This window comes from Lissotriton helveticus, chromosome 2_1 (assembly GCF_964261635.1).
Source record: "Lissotriton helveticus chromosome 2_1, aLisHel1.1, whole genome shotgun sequence".
Lineage (NCBI taxonomy): Eukaryota > Metazoa > Chordata > Amphibia > Caudata > Salamandridae > Lissotriton > Lissotriton helveticus.
In genome coordinates this window covers 405,888,152-405,904,164 of record NC_136059.1, presented here as the reverse complement: position 1 = coordinate 405,904,164, position 16,013 = coordinate 405,888,152, and the positions used below count along the sequence as shown (strand labels likewise).

Sequence of the window (16,013 nt, the reverse complement as noted above, 5' to 3'; positions counted from 1 at the left end):
ATGACAGAAACAGCACCAGTTTCATCATTGCAAAAATTCAAACATTCGAACTGTTTGGGCCTTTTGTTTTGATCGAATCAACATGCTGCACTCCAACCTGCTTTAATGTTTGCAATACTTTAATTAGGACTGTTTATATGTAGTCATTTACATTGCCAAAGGGATTATGCGCAATGAGAATCTAATTTGTACCATAGATGAGAGTGGCCCTTCTTTACTGGAACAGAGTAACTAAACAGAGTTATTTTTATTGTGGGTGGTCCCGGCTAAGTTTTTCAGTCTTCAATTTGTGTCTAGAAGAGGTACAATATATTAGGATGTTTCAAACAGATATGTGTAAAATGTTTTTGTTATAGCCATATTCAATATTCAAGAACAGAAATGAATGTTTCCTTTTTATAACTGTATACAAGGGAGCGTAATACAAAATGTAAATTGGCTGCAACCCAGATTCTCTGGTATAGTTTAGGTTTTTTTTTAAACAGTCAACTTTATTTGAGAGCACAAAAGAAACAATCTGACCATGATATACGTTTTGGGAAAGCTTATTTTATACAGCTAATATTTAAATAACAGATTAACATTGGAAGTGCTGGCAAAGCATTTGACTCAAATAATTTATAAGACCACAAAACACCAGCATTTTAGAAGTTACATTTTTTTTTGTAAAACAACACATTAGTAAGTCTCTCTTTTTTGTACCAAAATACAGTTTCCAAACAATAAAAATAAAAATACTTTTATTCTTTTCTTATAACAGGCAATATCATGAAGATAAAACTGCAGCATCAATATAATCTCAGTTATCAGTGAAAGTATTTAGAACCAACATATTATTACACTATTCTTTTTCTTGTTAAAAACACTGCAAAGAAGGAATGTGTGTTTTTCAGCGGACTATAATTTGAAGGTTGTGGTAGAAGTGTTCGACGTAATAGCTGTTTCGGATTATCTGCTCTAACAAAACAATATAAAGTACAGGTAGGCTGAGCCTCAGAAAGGGTTAAAAAATAAAGTACAATTTATTACAAGGTCTTTAAACATTCAGCATAACACATCCTTTGCAAGGTGTATGTATCTCTTAGTAATACTGCACCATATTTGGTAGTTGATACTTTTTGTTTAAAGTAGAAAGAAACTTTTGATCAAGTAGCTAACAAAATAAGAGTATTTGAATGGCTTTCTGGTCCTTCCCTAAGTGTATGTAGCAATACATATGTCAGTGGAGTAGCAAGAAGTGTGCCATGGGCCCTAAAGTAGGGAATAAATGGTGCCTCTACCCTTTGAGTGGAATAGTAAGATACTGGCTTGATTGTTATGCAATGGGCCCATCACCCCAATTGCTCTGGTACCACTGAGGCTGCTGCACTAATAATAGCTAAACCCCTGACATATGTCAATGAACGTACTGAATGCTGGCTCACATGGCGTGAAATAAAGCACAGGATATCACAATATCTTTCACCATAGTAGTAATGATAGACCCTTTTGAAGATTGAACAGAAAGAATGAATGTCTTTGGTATAGCCATGTAATATAGCATGTATACATCTTTGGTCAAACCACATAACTTATTTTGGAAATGAAACAGAATGCATTTTCCACCTTTACAATTAAGGCCCACCAATTACACTGCTTTGAGCAAGTGGCTTGACTTCAACTACATTTCCACCATTTGATGAAGAGTCAAAATCTTATATTATAGACCTATAAGTTGCATCAGACAAGGTTATTTTAGCCTATCCCTTAAAAAAGGAGGAGCTTTAAGATTGCATGTGTCACACTGGAAAATAACCAAGGATATACAGGTTGATATATTCTCAATGAAGGCATGCACATTATATGAATGAATATTTTCTATTTCATAATACCATACCAAGACCAACAATCACATCTAGATTACTACAGTGTCTTTCTTGGGGAAGTCGAAACCGGTGTTGCGATGATAAAGCGGAACCCCACGGCAGCTTCTATTAGGGCCTTGTCGTGCAATTGTCGCCATGGACACGCTGCCCTGCTTGCTTTTCACAAGTGTAAACCAACATGGAAGAACAACAGACTGGGAAAACTGTCTGAGTCTGCATAGAGAATGTTACTACACCATTCACTCTGTTAGTTTCGCATTTCAAGATAAGCAGCTAATTTTAGAAGTTGTATTCCAAACAATTTATGCAGCTGGTATTAAAATGTCTAATTGATATTCAGAGGGCTAGGAACACGAAATATAGGCAGTGAAGGAACAGCTTAAAACAAGAAGAAAGATATTTAACATCCTATTAAATAAATAATTTAAAAAAGAAAAGGCACGAAAAGAGAATACACAGGCATACCATACAATTTGTTTTGTTAGAACAGCTTTAAATGTGTTTATGTTGCATAATCCCATCCATTCTCCCACAATGCCATGCCAGAAACTCCCTTATTGCGCCACACGGTCCAGGCGCTTCCAGTACATGCTTGCGTGTCTGTCTGTTCCCTGGATCACTGGGGCCTGAAAGAGCAGTTGAGGGCTTTGATATGAGTTAGTATTCCATAAATAACTTCCCCAAAGATTCTTCTGAAGATTGTCTCTCGCGCCCCCTAGATTCTTGCACAGGATACAAAAAAAATAGTCGTTCACGTTGCGAACATCTTCCATCTCAGTCGACGTACCCCCGGTCTGCATTATTAGATACGACACAGAACGAAGTCAGATTTGTTCCTGTGCCAACCGTGAGTTCAAACAGACAGTCAGTTGTATGCACTGTTCTTTTGCAGTTCACTGTATGGCGGCTCCAGGAGCAGATCACCAGCTTCTCTTGGCAAAAGACCCTGCAGTTCCCCTGCGGCCCCACACACAGTTCCTTCATCTAGTATAAACGTCTGTCGATCTGCATCGGAAGAAAGTGAGCGGAGGTGTTTTTCCGTTTTGTTTTCTGTCCTCGCTTGGGTTTTCCCTTCCCATTTAAGGCTACAAACATTTGCCTTTGCTTGTGCCTCCATTTGTAGGAGGCGTATGTGTTGTATTTGTTTTCCTCCATCCGTTCCTTCAGCTCACAGTCTGTAGTAAATTCTCTCTGAGGGGAAAAAATATATACATCGAGTAAATACGCCATCTGCACGCTAACCACAATTTAGAAACACGCAGGTAATCCAACCATTGCAAACATAATCTATCATGGCGTCAATTCATAAGGTAAGGGACAGCTGCGACTGTAGGGTTACATGCCTATCGTTCATATCTTTCAAATTACTCAAGTGGTAAATGTGCATTTCAGTGTATGAGGAGAGCTCCAGTAAACAACTGTATTTTGTGTGGAATTATTGTTCTGTTCCTGGAACCAATGAAATAGAGCAGAGGTCTTAAAACGGGTTTGCTCTGTCTGAGCACCTCCCTCCCCCCAAATGATGTTTTGAAATCAAGCCTATTGCCAACATTTTATGGCAAGAATTATGTAGCAGGAGCGGCAGATCTGAGCATAGGAGGTGGGGCTTAGACACTTATTTCAGGGGTATCTATTCTGAAGTTAAAAATGATATCCTCTTACTGCACCCCCCTCTCTTCCTTCTCTCTTAGGCCTAAGCAAGGTGTGTCCTTTCCGTCCCTCTGAAAACATTTTCATGGCCCAAAGCAACACGGGACAGCAAAGGTGAACCAGGCCCTAATGCAAGCAGGGAAGGATAGTAAAACTGTCATAATTGGGGTTTAGTTAGGCCCTCTCACCTCTGGGCACCGGTGCCACTGCACGTGCGAAACAAATAATACCTAAAACCTTGCGAAGCTTCGTACTTCACTGGGCCATCACTCAAATGCATGAGGCCCAAAGCAGGCTATCTACTATTTTATGTTAACAAAAAGAGGGACTATCACTTTTAAGCCTGAGACTCAAAGCTGGTCATCAACTATTTTGTGTAATAAAAAGAGGTAAAAGGTCCCACATTTCACCCGTTACTTGGGCCTTTTTCCATGTGTCGCAAGGGTGACCTGGACTACAATTCAAGCAAGAAAAATGGGCCCTGTTACATTTTTGCTAATAAAACAGACATCATTTGAGATGCTATGCCCCTCATACTCTGTCCCAGCGACGGGCGTGTAGGGCGTTCCACCGGGCGGTGACGTGGGGCGGGGTAGGGGGGTGTAAAATACGGGAAACTGACAATTACAGGTAAGTAAACTGCCAAATGCGATGCAGCGCACGCAACGAAATTCGTTTTATTTATTTTTTACGTTACTTACCTGTAATCGTCCGTTTCCCGTATTTTACACCCCCTCCACCCTGCCCCTCCCCCGCTACACGTCACCGCCCAGTGGAACGCCCTACATGGGCCGTCGCTGCTCTGACCCTAGTGCCACTGCACCTGCGGTACTATTTGCAGTTACAATCCTTTAAAAAATTAGATCCATTGTCTCCCCGCCTTTATCATGGCACCACTTTAAGGAACCTGTCTCTGTCCCTGGCCAATAACTTTGATGCTAGTCATAGATCTCACTCTTCCTCTTTCTCCTCGAACATGGCTCTGGGTCTGAATGAGATCCTGCTGGTCCTCTCCCTGCTACTATCCACTTCAACTCACCTGAAAGGCCATTTGAACAGAGGTCGAAGTGAGAGGATCAACATGTCCAGTGTGTATACCTTTTATTAAAAAACAACAATCCCTTAGCAGTTAATGCAGAACTTGAGGTACCTCTGGGTGAAAATGAAGGGAGGGCAGGTTGGAGAGGGTTTGGGGGTTTCCTGTGCTGGGACAGAGAGCTAAAGAAGAAACAGGCCATCTCACCAGGGTACTGGCTTCCTGAAAGAAACGGAAATGTGTGCATTTGATTTATCACCAAATGCAAAGGCTGCTAGGGAGCCAGTATAGGCAAAGTAGAATAAGAAACTTGAATTGTTATGGTGACTTTGAGAGGTAATGTAAGAGCGCTATACACTGAGTTCTGGAAAGCGTGCTTTTAATGGACACATACAAATATTAGCACTAGGTACAATCTATTTATGAACAGAATATATACTTTGAACGCACTTTTATCTTAAACATTAAGGGTTTGATGTATCAAAGGGTTTTTCCTATTCTGTGTCCATGGGAAAATGTGTTAGTGCATATAGGACCATGTCATTTTGTGCCAACCAATTTTATACTCTGCGTAAAACAATTTTAAAATACTCACTATTGACAGTGTATTTTGTTACATGGTGGGATCTTGCAGCACAATAAATACAAACGCCACTATTGCCCACTACGACAATCTGAATTTGCTTCTATGACGCTTACACATACAAGATTAGCAGTGATTGCATCACTGCTCCCGTGTTGTCAAATATCTTTTCAAGTATATTATAAAAGCATTTACCACAAACATGCACAATTTATACCTGACTTACAAAGTGTGAAAGGGTTACTTAACATTGAAATCACCACCTAAAATGATTGGACCCACTGCCACTCTAGCTGTATCATTAATCCTTTTGAGAGCTACAGGGTCATTTACAACTGGTGCACAAGAATTCACAAAATTCAGCATATTTCCATTCACCCCTAGTATAACCCATATCCATCTGCCATATGGATCTCTCTGGATCTGGATAATTTCCCAATTTATCCCTCGTACAAATTAAGTGGCAACCCCGCTTATTGCTGCCTGGGCAGACGCTAAATAGGCCATACAAAAAGCTTTAGGAATATACAATTTTGGTGCATTTGTCTTAAGATGGGTTCCTGTAAAACCAAAATTTGCGGTGAAAATGACACAAGCCACCTTATTAATCCCCCATACATTTTCTTGTCAGAAAGGCCATTAACATTAATTGAAATAATGCGAACTCTATAACCCATTGCTACAGCTATTGCTTAAATCAAAAACGTTAACAAAAGTATATTTCCTTCCAAAATATTGCATTCCGTACCCCTGATCATTTGTTTTTGCTCCACTACCCTCCCCCAGTGCCCACACCCCTACGCCCGTCCATGTGCCCATGCCCACCCCCCAGAGGAAGAGGAATTGCCACCCTACCCCTCTCCTCACCACTCGGGTGATGCTCCCTGTTGGGTGCCATGGAATTGCACCCTAGGTGATCTGTCCGTCCCTGACATCAAAAACCGATTTTCCACCCAATCCAAGGTTGATCTATGACACCGTAGATATTTCTTGTAAAAGTTGCTGGGCTTCATCAACATTGATAAACATGTTGTATTTTCCTTTTACCAGGACTCTTAATTTTGACTGCTGTGCTATCCTGGCCTATACGCCTTGAGCTTTGAATAAATATAACAATTTCACAAACTCCTTTCGTTGAAGCGCCGCTGCTGCGGACATGTCAGAGAAAATACGACAACTAAGTCCTTTTTCGCTCGAAAATTTCTTCGCTTGGATGGATTTAGTGAGTATTTGATCTTTTATACGACAGTCAGCAAAGATCACCAAGATTGTCCGAGGTAACTTGGAATTTGGAAAAGGCTGGGATGGTACTATGTGGGCCTTGTAATAGTGAGGTCCCCTAAAAATTCTGGGATAACATTTTTTTTTATAAATGTCTCAACCCATTGGATTGTTTGGGATCCTAAACATCCTTCCGGAATACCAACTATACGTAGATTGGACAGCCTAGAATGGTTCTGGAGCTCATCAAGCTTATTCTCCAGTGAGGCTTTTTCCTTTCTGACAGAGTTAACTTGATGCTGCATCAAGTTCATCTGGTCCTCTAACTAGGAAATTTGACCCTCTGCTTTTAGCATTCTGACTGGGAGGGCGCCAACTGCAGCTTCAATTTTTGTTAAACAGTGGTGAAGAGATGCTATCTCGCTGGCTTGCGTGAACTTCAGCTCCCTTATCTCATCTAAAATGAGATTTAACATAATCTTTATGTCAAGTTGCATTGAGGTAGCCTCTCCTTATTGCCTTTCAACTAACTCTGATGGGAGTTTGCCTGATGTTTCCTGTAGCATTGCCTCTACATCTTCATGCTCGCCACTCGCTCGCTGACCCTGCACGCAGGCAGGTCGCTCCCCACGCTGCTGCATCGCTCTGCCTGCATTGTTTTTGCCTAATCTTGTATTTTCCCCTGTGCCTAACTTGCTTTCTTGACCAGACTTGTTTTTATTCCCCTGTGCCTGTATTTGCTTTCTTGCCCAGACTTTTTTTTATTTCCCTGTGCCTGTACTAGCTTTCTTGCACAGACTTGTTTTTATTCCCCTGTGCCTGTACTTGCTTCCGTGACCAGACTTGTTTTTATTCCCTTGTGCCTGTACTTGCTTTCTTGTCCAGACTTGTTTATATTCCTCTGTGCCTGTTCTTGTTTTCTTACTTAAACTTGTTTTTCCTTCCTGTGCCCAGTTCTCCTGTGGCCCCCACCCGTTTTTCCCACCTCTGCGTCCCTGCATCCCCTCCCCCTGCAATCCCATTTGCCGCCCCGCTCCCACCTCCCAGCTGCTCCTCCTTCTCACATCCCCTCATATGGAGGTCATGCAGAGGCCATGCAGCGGAAGCGCGCAGCGGGTTTGCCTAAGCAAGCCCATCTGCCCCCGTCCGTGCCTGGACCGATCCCAGCGCCAGGACCCCTGGACCCCACGAACGCCACGACGCCCAACACCGCTAAGATGCCACGCACTCAACACCGAACGATAAAATACCTGCTTCCTGGCCGCCCCGAAGCGCACCCATGGAGCTTTCACCTGCCGGAACTGCAGCATCACAAGCGTCCGCCCCATCATGCTGGCGACCAGGAAAGAACCCAACCACCTCCAATGCATCCTTCTGAACACCCGCTCTGCCCGCAAACTCGACTCAACCTCCCCAGACGTCACCTTCCTGACGGAGACCTGGCTGAACCCCGCCTCGGCACCCGACATAGCCATAGCCATCCCGGAAGGCTACAAGATCACCAGCAGGGACCGCACCAACGGAGCAGGAGGAGGAATCGCCATCGTCCACAGGAACACTCTCAGAGTCTCGACCAACACCGACGACACCCTCAGCATCGCCGAACACCTGCACTTCCAGATCCACACCAACCCCAATACCACCCTCAGCGGAACCCTCATCTACAGACCTCCCCGGACACTGATCGCAGTTCAGCGACTCCATCGCCAACTTCGTCAGCTCGCACGCCCTCGCCTGCATGGACTACATCCTCCTCGGGTACCTGAACTTAGAAACATGAGAACAACAACAACACCAACTCCACCATCCTGATCGACAACCTAGCCAACCTCCGACTCAGACAACTTGTCACAACACCCACCCACTCCGCCGGTCACAAGCTTGACCCCATCTTCTCCACAAGCCCCCACGTCTCCTTCAACCACACCACCGAACTCCACTGGACCGACCATCACTGCATCCACTTCCCCTTCAAGAAACCCACCACGCACCACCGCACCCAACAGATGCCTCGCCGCTGCTGGAGCAAAGTCACCAAAGACCAGCTAGCCACCACCCTCACACCGACCCTGACACCGCCGCCCACAACCTCAGACAGTGGATCAACGACTGCGCCAACACCCTCTCCCCAATCAAGAAACCCTCCAACAGTCACACCAACAAGAAAGCCAGTTGGTTCACTGAAGACCTCCGGGCCTCCAAGCAAACCTGCCAAAAGCTGGAGAAGATCTGGCTCCGGGAACGTACACTGGACAGCCACACAGCCCACAAGAACGCCACCCGCAGACACAATCACCTCATCAGATCCGCCAAAAGGGCCTCCTTCAAAAACCGCCTGGACAACAACGCGCATAACAGCAAAGAGCTCTTCAACATCGTGAAGGAACTCTCCAACCCCAGCTTCAACACCATTGACGATCCACCCTCGCAAGACCTGTGCGACTCATTGGCCACCTTCTTCCACCGGAAGATCGCAGACATCCACAACAGCTTCAACGCCACGACTGCCACGACAACCACTGAGACCTCCGCCCACACGACCACCATCAGCATCAATCGCCTGTCTCCTGGACCAACATCAATGATGACACCATCAAGATCAGGAACACCATCCACTCCGGATCTCCGTCAGACCCATGCCCACACCAAATCTTCAACAAAGCCAGCACATCCATCGCACCCCATCTCCGGAAATTCATCATCACCTCCTTTGAAACAGCAACCTTCCCGGAGAGCTGGAAGCACGCCGAGATCAACGCCTTACTCAAGAAAACCAAGGGGGTCCCCAAGGACCTCAAGAACTCCCGGCCCATCTCCCTGCTCCCGTTTCTGGCAAAGGTCATCGAGAAGACCGTCAACTAACAAAATACCCCCTACCTCGAGGTGAACAACATCCTGAACCCTTCCCAGTCCGGGTTCCATAGCAACCACAGCACCGAGACTGCCACCAATGACATCAAGTCCCTGCTGGACAATGGAGAAATGGCGCCCCTCATCCTCCTGGACCTGTCAGCCGCATTCAACACGGTCTGCCACCACACACTACGAACACGCCTCCACAACGCCGGGATCCAAGAGAAAGCCCTGGACTGGACCACCTCCTTCTTTTCCGGCAGAACACAGAGCGTCCGGCTTCCCCCCTTCCGCTCTGAAGCCACCGAGATCATCTGCGGCATACCCCAGGGCTCATCCCTCAGGCCAACTCTGTTTAACATCTACCTGGCACCGCTCGCCCACGTCGTCCGTCGGCACAACCTCAACATCATCTCCTGCGCCGATGACACCCAGCTGATCCTCTCCCTCACCAAGGACCCCCACAGCCCCAAAATCAACCTTCACGAAGGAATGAAGGCCGTCGCTGAATGGATGAGGAACAGCCAACTGAAGCTGAACTCGGACAAGACGGAGGTCCTCATCCTCGGATCCACCCCTTCGGCCTGGGATGACTCCTGGTGGCCGACTGCACTGGGAACCGCTCCAACACCCACCGACCACGCACGCAACCTAGAGTTCATCCTCGACTCCACCCTCTTCATGACTAAACAGGTCAACGCCGTCTCCTCCTCCAGCTTCAACAACCTCCGCATGCTCCACAGGATCTACAAGTGGATCACCACTGAAACGAGAAGAACGGTCACCCTGGCCCTCGTCAGCAGCAGGTTGGACTACGGAAATGTCCTCTACACAGGAGCCTCGGCCAAACTCCTGAGAAGGCTCCAACACATCCAGAACGCCTCTTCACACCTGATCCTCGACATCCCTCACCGTAGCCACATCACACCCCACCTGAGAGACCTGCACTGGCTCCCAGTCAACAAGAGGATAACCTTCAAGCTCCTCACCCACGCACACAAGGCACTGCACAAACACTGGACCAACGTACCTCAACAGACGACTCAGCTTCTACAACCCCATCCGCCAGCTCCGATCCATCGACCTCGGCCTCCCCACAGTCCCAAGCTTCCAAAGAGCGACCTCCGGTGGCAGATCGTTCTCCCACCTCGCTGCCAAGTCCTGGAACACCCTCCCCATCCACCTATGGAAGACCCAAGACCTGCTGACCTTCAGAAAACGCCTCAAGACCTGGCTTTTCGAGCAGTAGCAGCATTCCCCACCCTAGCGCCTTGAGACCCTCACGAGTGCTTTAGAAATGATATGATTGATTGATTGATGGATTGATTTCCAATGAGGGTAGCGGATCCCAGCTGAAGCAGCGACAAGGTCTGTAACAATGGCTGAGGCTGTAGCTGTGGCAGTGACTGCGGCTGTGACGATAACTGAGATTCCGCTGTAAATCTCTTTTTGGAGAGTGAGGATGACTGCTGGCATACCCCCCTGTCAGAAGCTGTCCTGTACATCCCGTGAGGAAAGCAGCAAGTCTGATGATTTTGTTAATGAAGTTATTGACGTTGATACTGTTTTCGTCTTGAAGAACATTGGGTAATCCTTTGATGGCCCACCTATCTGGCCGTTGATGGTGCCTTTTACGTTGGCCTCTGTATGACCGGGGGGTCCTTCCCCTCTCCCACGCATGTTGCATTAGCTGGTTCGCTTGCCTCAAAAATGCCATCACCTTCATGATCCCTTTCATCTTCAGCGATTGAAACTAAGCCAATATTTTGTATATAGGGGGGGGGGATTCTTCCACCAACCTTTTCCCATCACTGAGCAGTCCTTGTATGGTACTCGTAGTAACCTTATCGGAGTCTATGATTGCACATCTGGACTCCGAGGCATCCTCCTCAGAACTCAAAGGATTTGGGAGCGCGGAGCCACATCTCTATTTTAGACTATGCTCGGCTCTTGCTGCTGCTGCTGCCTTCAGGTGGGCTGTGCGCAGTTTAGTTTTAGTATTGGGTACTGTTTCTATGTTAACAAGCTTATTGGGGGCTTTTAGGTCCTTTCCCATTGCTTTAGCTCCTCAAAAAACCTCTTGCCCTCCTTATCCCTTAAAAGTGAATAGTCTAGGGATACTGGTACTTCCCCAATGTTTTTTGTATGTCCAGCAAGTCTCTGGCAAGGTAAATCCGTTATCCAACTCTTTTTTCCCCCAAAAAAGATCAGCTCTACAGGTAGCAGGAGACAAAGCACAACAGATTAAAAAAAAAATCTGCTTCAAGTGCAATCAAAAGCCTTAACCGCCAGCACTTACCAGCGAAAGACACAAGCCAACTGCCACTGATGCCTCCAACATCCACTCCAGCTCCAGCTAAGAAATATCCCGACAGGTCAGCAAAAACCCATTACAAACCCAGCTGGGCTAAGGCAAAGGAGAAATCGTTAGCAAGGTGCTTTAAACCGTTTCCTCCTCCTTTTGCTACCTCCAGAGACGCTGGTCAAACCACCTCCTTGAAGGTCGAATGGTGGGGCGAAACCCAGTGCCGGCCAGGATAACAGAAAAAAGAAACTTAGTAAAGCAGTGTAATGATGTTAACTCCCCCCTAAATGAGGACACTGTGATGCTGAGTGCTTCTAACAGGTTTGTTTATTTGCAATTCGGTATGCCTATATACAAGAGCGCCGAGCGTCTACACAGGACAAGCTCCGGTCGCTTCTCACTCCAATCGCCGTTCGTGCGCTTCCCTTTCTCCCTCGGGCATGCGCATGTGTTCCGCTCTCGCCTCGGCGCACCACGGCGCACCACGTCATCACGCAGGAGCGCCGGGAGCTAGAGCGCAACACTACATATCTCCTCTTTTCCAATAACGCAGTGAAAATTATAAGTCCCAAGGTTCAACAGTCTTTTACTTCAAAGTCTTTAAATCGAGTGGGTCGGACCACTATCCTCCCAGCACGGGTGCGTCTTACCGGAGTAGATTCTTCACGGGTACTTTCACGTGCGGGGCTCCTCACCATTCTCTGTGTCCCAATGTCATTCTCGGTGGAAGTGGTTTTTCTTGTAGTCATAAATTCCTCTACACTCACTTTCTCGCACTCTCCCTTCTCTGCTTGTAATTGTCCTTCCTCTTGACTTTCCCCTCCTGCGATCATCTCTTCTGTCCCACTGGTATGTCTCTGGTCGCCTATGTCATTCTCTTGGCTTGTTGGCCGTTGTACAATCATGTTGATTTTTGCCATGCGGTCTTGGGACCACACTTTTCCATCACTGAGTAATGCGTCTCTCCATACACCTCCTCCACTTGCAGGGGTTTGCTGTACTTGCTTTCTCCTTTCCTTCTGAGTGTGGCAAGCTTGACTCTCACCCATTCCCCTCTCTCTAGATCTGTGTCTTTGATAGTGCGCCTCCAATTGTAATGATCGGTGTACACCTTCTGGGCCTTCTCCAGGTTGTGCTGAACAACGGCTGGTGACCATTTGCTGGTGATCGTCTTCTCTCTCCAGACGACATTATCTCTCGTAAAGGGGAGTCTACCCCTCAAAATCTGGAAGGGGCTGTAGCCTATCGAGGCCGGGGTGATTCTGTAGGCCCACAGCATGCTCTGTATCTCCACCTCCCAGTCTTTACCTTGCATTATTGCGGCCTGTATGGATCCCATCAGGACACGGTTGAACCTTTCTACTTGTCCGTTGCTCACGGGATGGTACACTGAGGTGTGTTTGGACTTAATCCCATTTCTCTCCATATACCTAGTCCATTTTCCGAAGTAAATTGCGGCCCATTGTCACTTAGGATTGTCCTTGGTATCCCTTCACGAAGAAACACTGAGGTGAGAAATTTCAACACCGCTTCGGAGTCCATGACTTCTTGGACATCTACCTCTGGCCACTCTGAGTATTTATCTACCATGACACATAGGTACTTTGCTATCCCTCTGGTGTCTAACACTGGTCCTAAGATGTCCACCGCAATGTCTTCCCATGGGTTGCGGGGTTGCTCAAACGTACCTAAAGCCGGTCTCAGGGGTTTCAAAATCTTGTCCGCTCCCTGGCACTGGTCACACTCTCTCATATGTCCATACCAGGCCACCAGTACATTTCTTTCACACGTAGTTTCGTCTTCACGATGCCGAGATGACCTTCGTGTAGCTGGCTCAGCAGTAGTGGGATTAAGGATGTGGGAGGAACCACTTTGTCGCTGCGGTACATGAAGATTCCCGAGTCACTCATTGACAATTCTTCCCGCACTTCATAGAATTTCTTCAGGGTTTCTTTCAGCCTTTTCTTCTCTGGCCAACCTGCGATCAGATAGTGCTTGACTTCTTTCATCTCACCGTCATCCTCATAGGCTTGGGCCCATTCTTGCCTGCTGATTGTTCTTTCTGAGTCTTCCATCGCCGCCACCATTTCATCCCCTCCTGGTGAGACTTCAGGTGCGTCATCCATGGCTGAGGCCCGACTAAGGTAATCTGCTACCTTATTGCGTGTCCCCAGTAAGTAATCCACGTCATAAGTGTATTCCAATAATTTGAGGGTCATTTTTGCTATGCGTGGTGTTGCCGTATCATGCCCACTTGAGGTGAGCACCTTGACCAGTGGTTTGTGGTCAGTTTGCAGTTTGAAGCGGGTGCCCCACAGGAACTGCCGGAATTTTCCCATGGCCCATGTCACAGCTAGCATCTCTTTTTCGATGACGCTGAATTTCTGCTCTGTGGGTGACAACGCCCAGGAGGCGAAGCTAAGGGTTTCCACGGTATTATCATCTCGCTCCTGCGCCAGTACAGCTCCTAAGCCTCTTTCACTGGCGTCGGTTGTCAGGATTGTGCGACCTGAGGGATCGTATCCATGCAGTGGCACCACCTGACGTATGTTGATTTTCAATTCCTCAAACTCGCCTTGGGCTTCATCAACCCATTGGAAGGCCGTCTTATCTCTTATGAGTTGTCTGAGCCTGTGAGTCTTTGTGGCAAAATGTCTGACAAATTTACTATAATACTCAGCCATTCCCAGGAATGATCTCACTTCATCCTTGTTGACTGGAGCTTTGGCTTCACAAATTGCTTTCACGTTCTGCCTTTTCGGGGTGATTCCGTGACTCCCTATCTCATGCCCGAGATAGGTGACTGCTGACATGGCCAGCTTGCACTTGTCTCACTCAGCGGTGAGGTCCTTCTCTTGTAGTACCGTCAGCACTTTGGTCAGTTTCTTATTGTGGTCCTCTCGGTTTGTTCCCATTATCAGGATGTCGTCCTGAAAGTATTGGACGCCTTCCACATCTTTGAATAGGCGGTGCATGAGTTTTTGGAAAACAGCCGCCGCTGACGCCAATCCGAAAGGCATGCGGCGATACTGGTAACACCCGAAAGGTGTGATGAAGGAGGTGAGCCTCCTGCTCGCCGGGTGCAAGTCTATTTGATGGTATGCGGAGGTGAGGTCAATGGTGGAAAACCATGACACCCCTCTTGTGTTGGCCAACATCTCTTCAATCCTCAGTAAGACATTTGTTGAGTTTGCGCAGGTCCACACAAAGACGCACCTTGCCGTTGGGTTTTCTGGCCACCACCAGGGGCGCCAACCATTCCGAGCTGTCGATTGGTTCAATTATTCCTTGCTCCTCTAGTCTTTGTAGTTCCTGTTGGACGGCATCCCTAACCGCAATGGGAATGTTTCTGACTTTGTGGGATACCGGACTCGCGTTTTCCTTGAGAAGTATCTTGTGTACAAATTTCTCGAGTTTGCCAACTGTGCCTCCGAACACTTTGGGGAAGTCCTGCTTCGATTTCTCCAGTTCTGGCCAACTGCCATCATCCGTCAGTAGCACTTGTTCCTTGCCACCTGGGTCTAATTTTATTCCAAGGTCTCCCTGGTCTCTCCATCCCAGCACCGAGGGTCCTCGCTCCGCCACGTACAGCTTGCATACTGCCGATCTCCCCCTGAATTCAAACTTTAGGGTTCGGTACCCTACCATGGGAATTAGGTTGTTGGTGTACAATATCGGTCGTATGTCCGGTGGATCTAATTGCGGGCCAAGACTGTGTCTGAATTCTTCTTCCCATACCGATCTTTGTACAATAGAGTATGGTGATCCAGAGTCAATCGCTATCCGGATTTTCACTCCTCCAATCAGCATGTCAGCTCGTGGTTTGTCTGAGCGTTTGCCTGATACCTCTAATACTTGTTCTTCGACACATAGAACCATGTCATCATCCTCCAGATCTTCCTCTGCTGGAACTCCTGACGGGGAGTGCGCAATGTACTTCACCATTGACTTCTTCCCTTTCTTGCGACACACTTTCTCATAATGTCCGATCAAGCCGCAGAACATGCGCTTGGCACGGAATGCGGGGCATCGCTTGTCCTGGGCTGTATGTGCTGTGCTTCCACACCTGTAGCACGCAAATCTGTTGTCCGTGGATTGTTTTCCTGACTGTCCCGGTTTTCCTGACCATTTGGACACGTTTCTCCCGTCTCCTGCTGCTCCTCTCTGCCTGTTTGGCGACTCGGCTTCGTCAATTTTGTTGACCATCAGCCTTTGGGCGTTCTCCTTTTTTGCCGCTTCTGCGCAGTGTTTTGAGAGTTCAGCTTTCTTTACCATTGCGATCACCTCTTTCAGTGTTTTTTTCTCCGTGTGCCCACAATTTATCCTGTACTGATCTGTTGGTGGTGAGCATTACAATTTGATCTTTGATGAAGTCATCTTGAAGTTGTCCATATTTACACGTGATCGCTAGTCATCTCAGTGCTGCGACATAATCGTCTATGGATTCTCCTTCTTCTTGCTTCCTTTGTTGGAAGTTGAATCGATCAATGGAGACACACA

At 47.0% G+C, this 16,013-nt stretch overlaps 1 protein-coding gene across 1 annotated transcript in view; it reads right to left on the bottom strand.

Moving 5' to 3' along the window:
• Positions 1-531: 531 nt before the first annotated feature.
• FGF10 (fibroblast growth factor 10) overlaps positions 532-16,013 on the bottom strand; it is a 295,881-nt gene continuing 280,399 nt past the window's right edge. Inside the window, exon 3 of the mRNA XM_078675043.1 lies at positions 532-3,056. Coding sequence (XP_078531169.1) covers positions 2,850-3,056 — 207 coding nt within the window. The 3' untranslated portion in view covers positions 532-2,849. The remainder of the gene's footprint in view (positions 3,057-16,013) is intronic.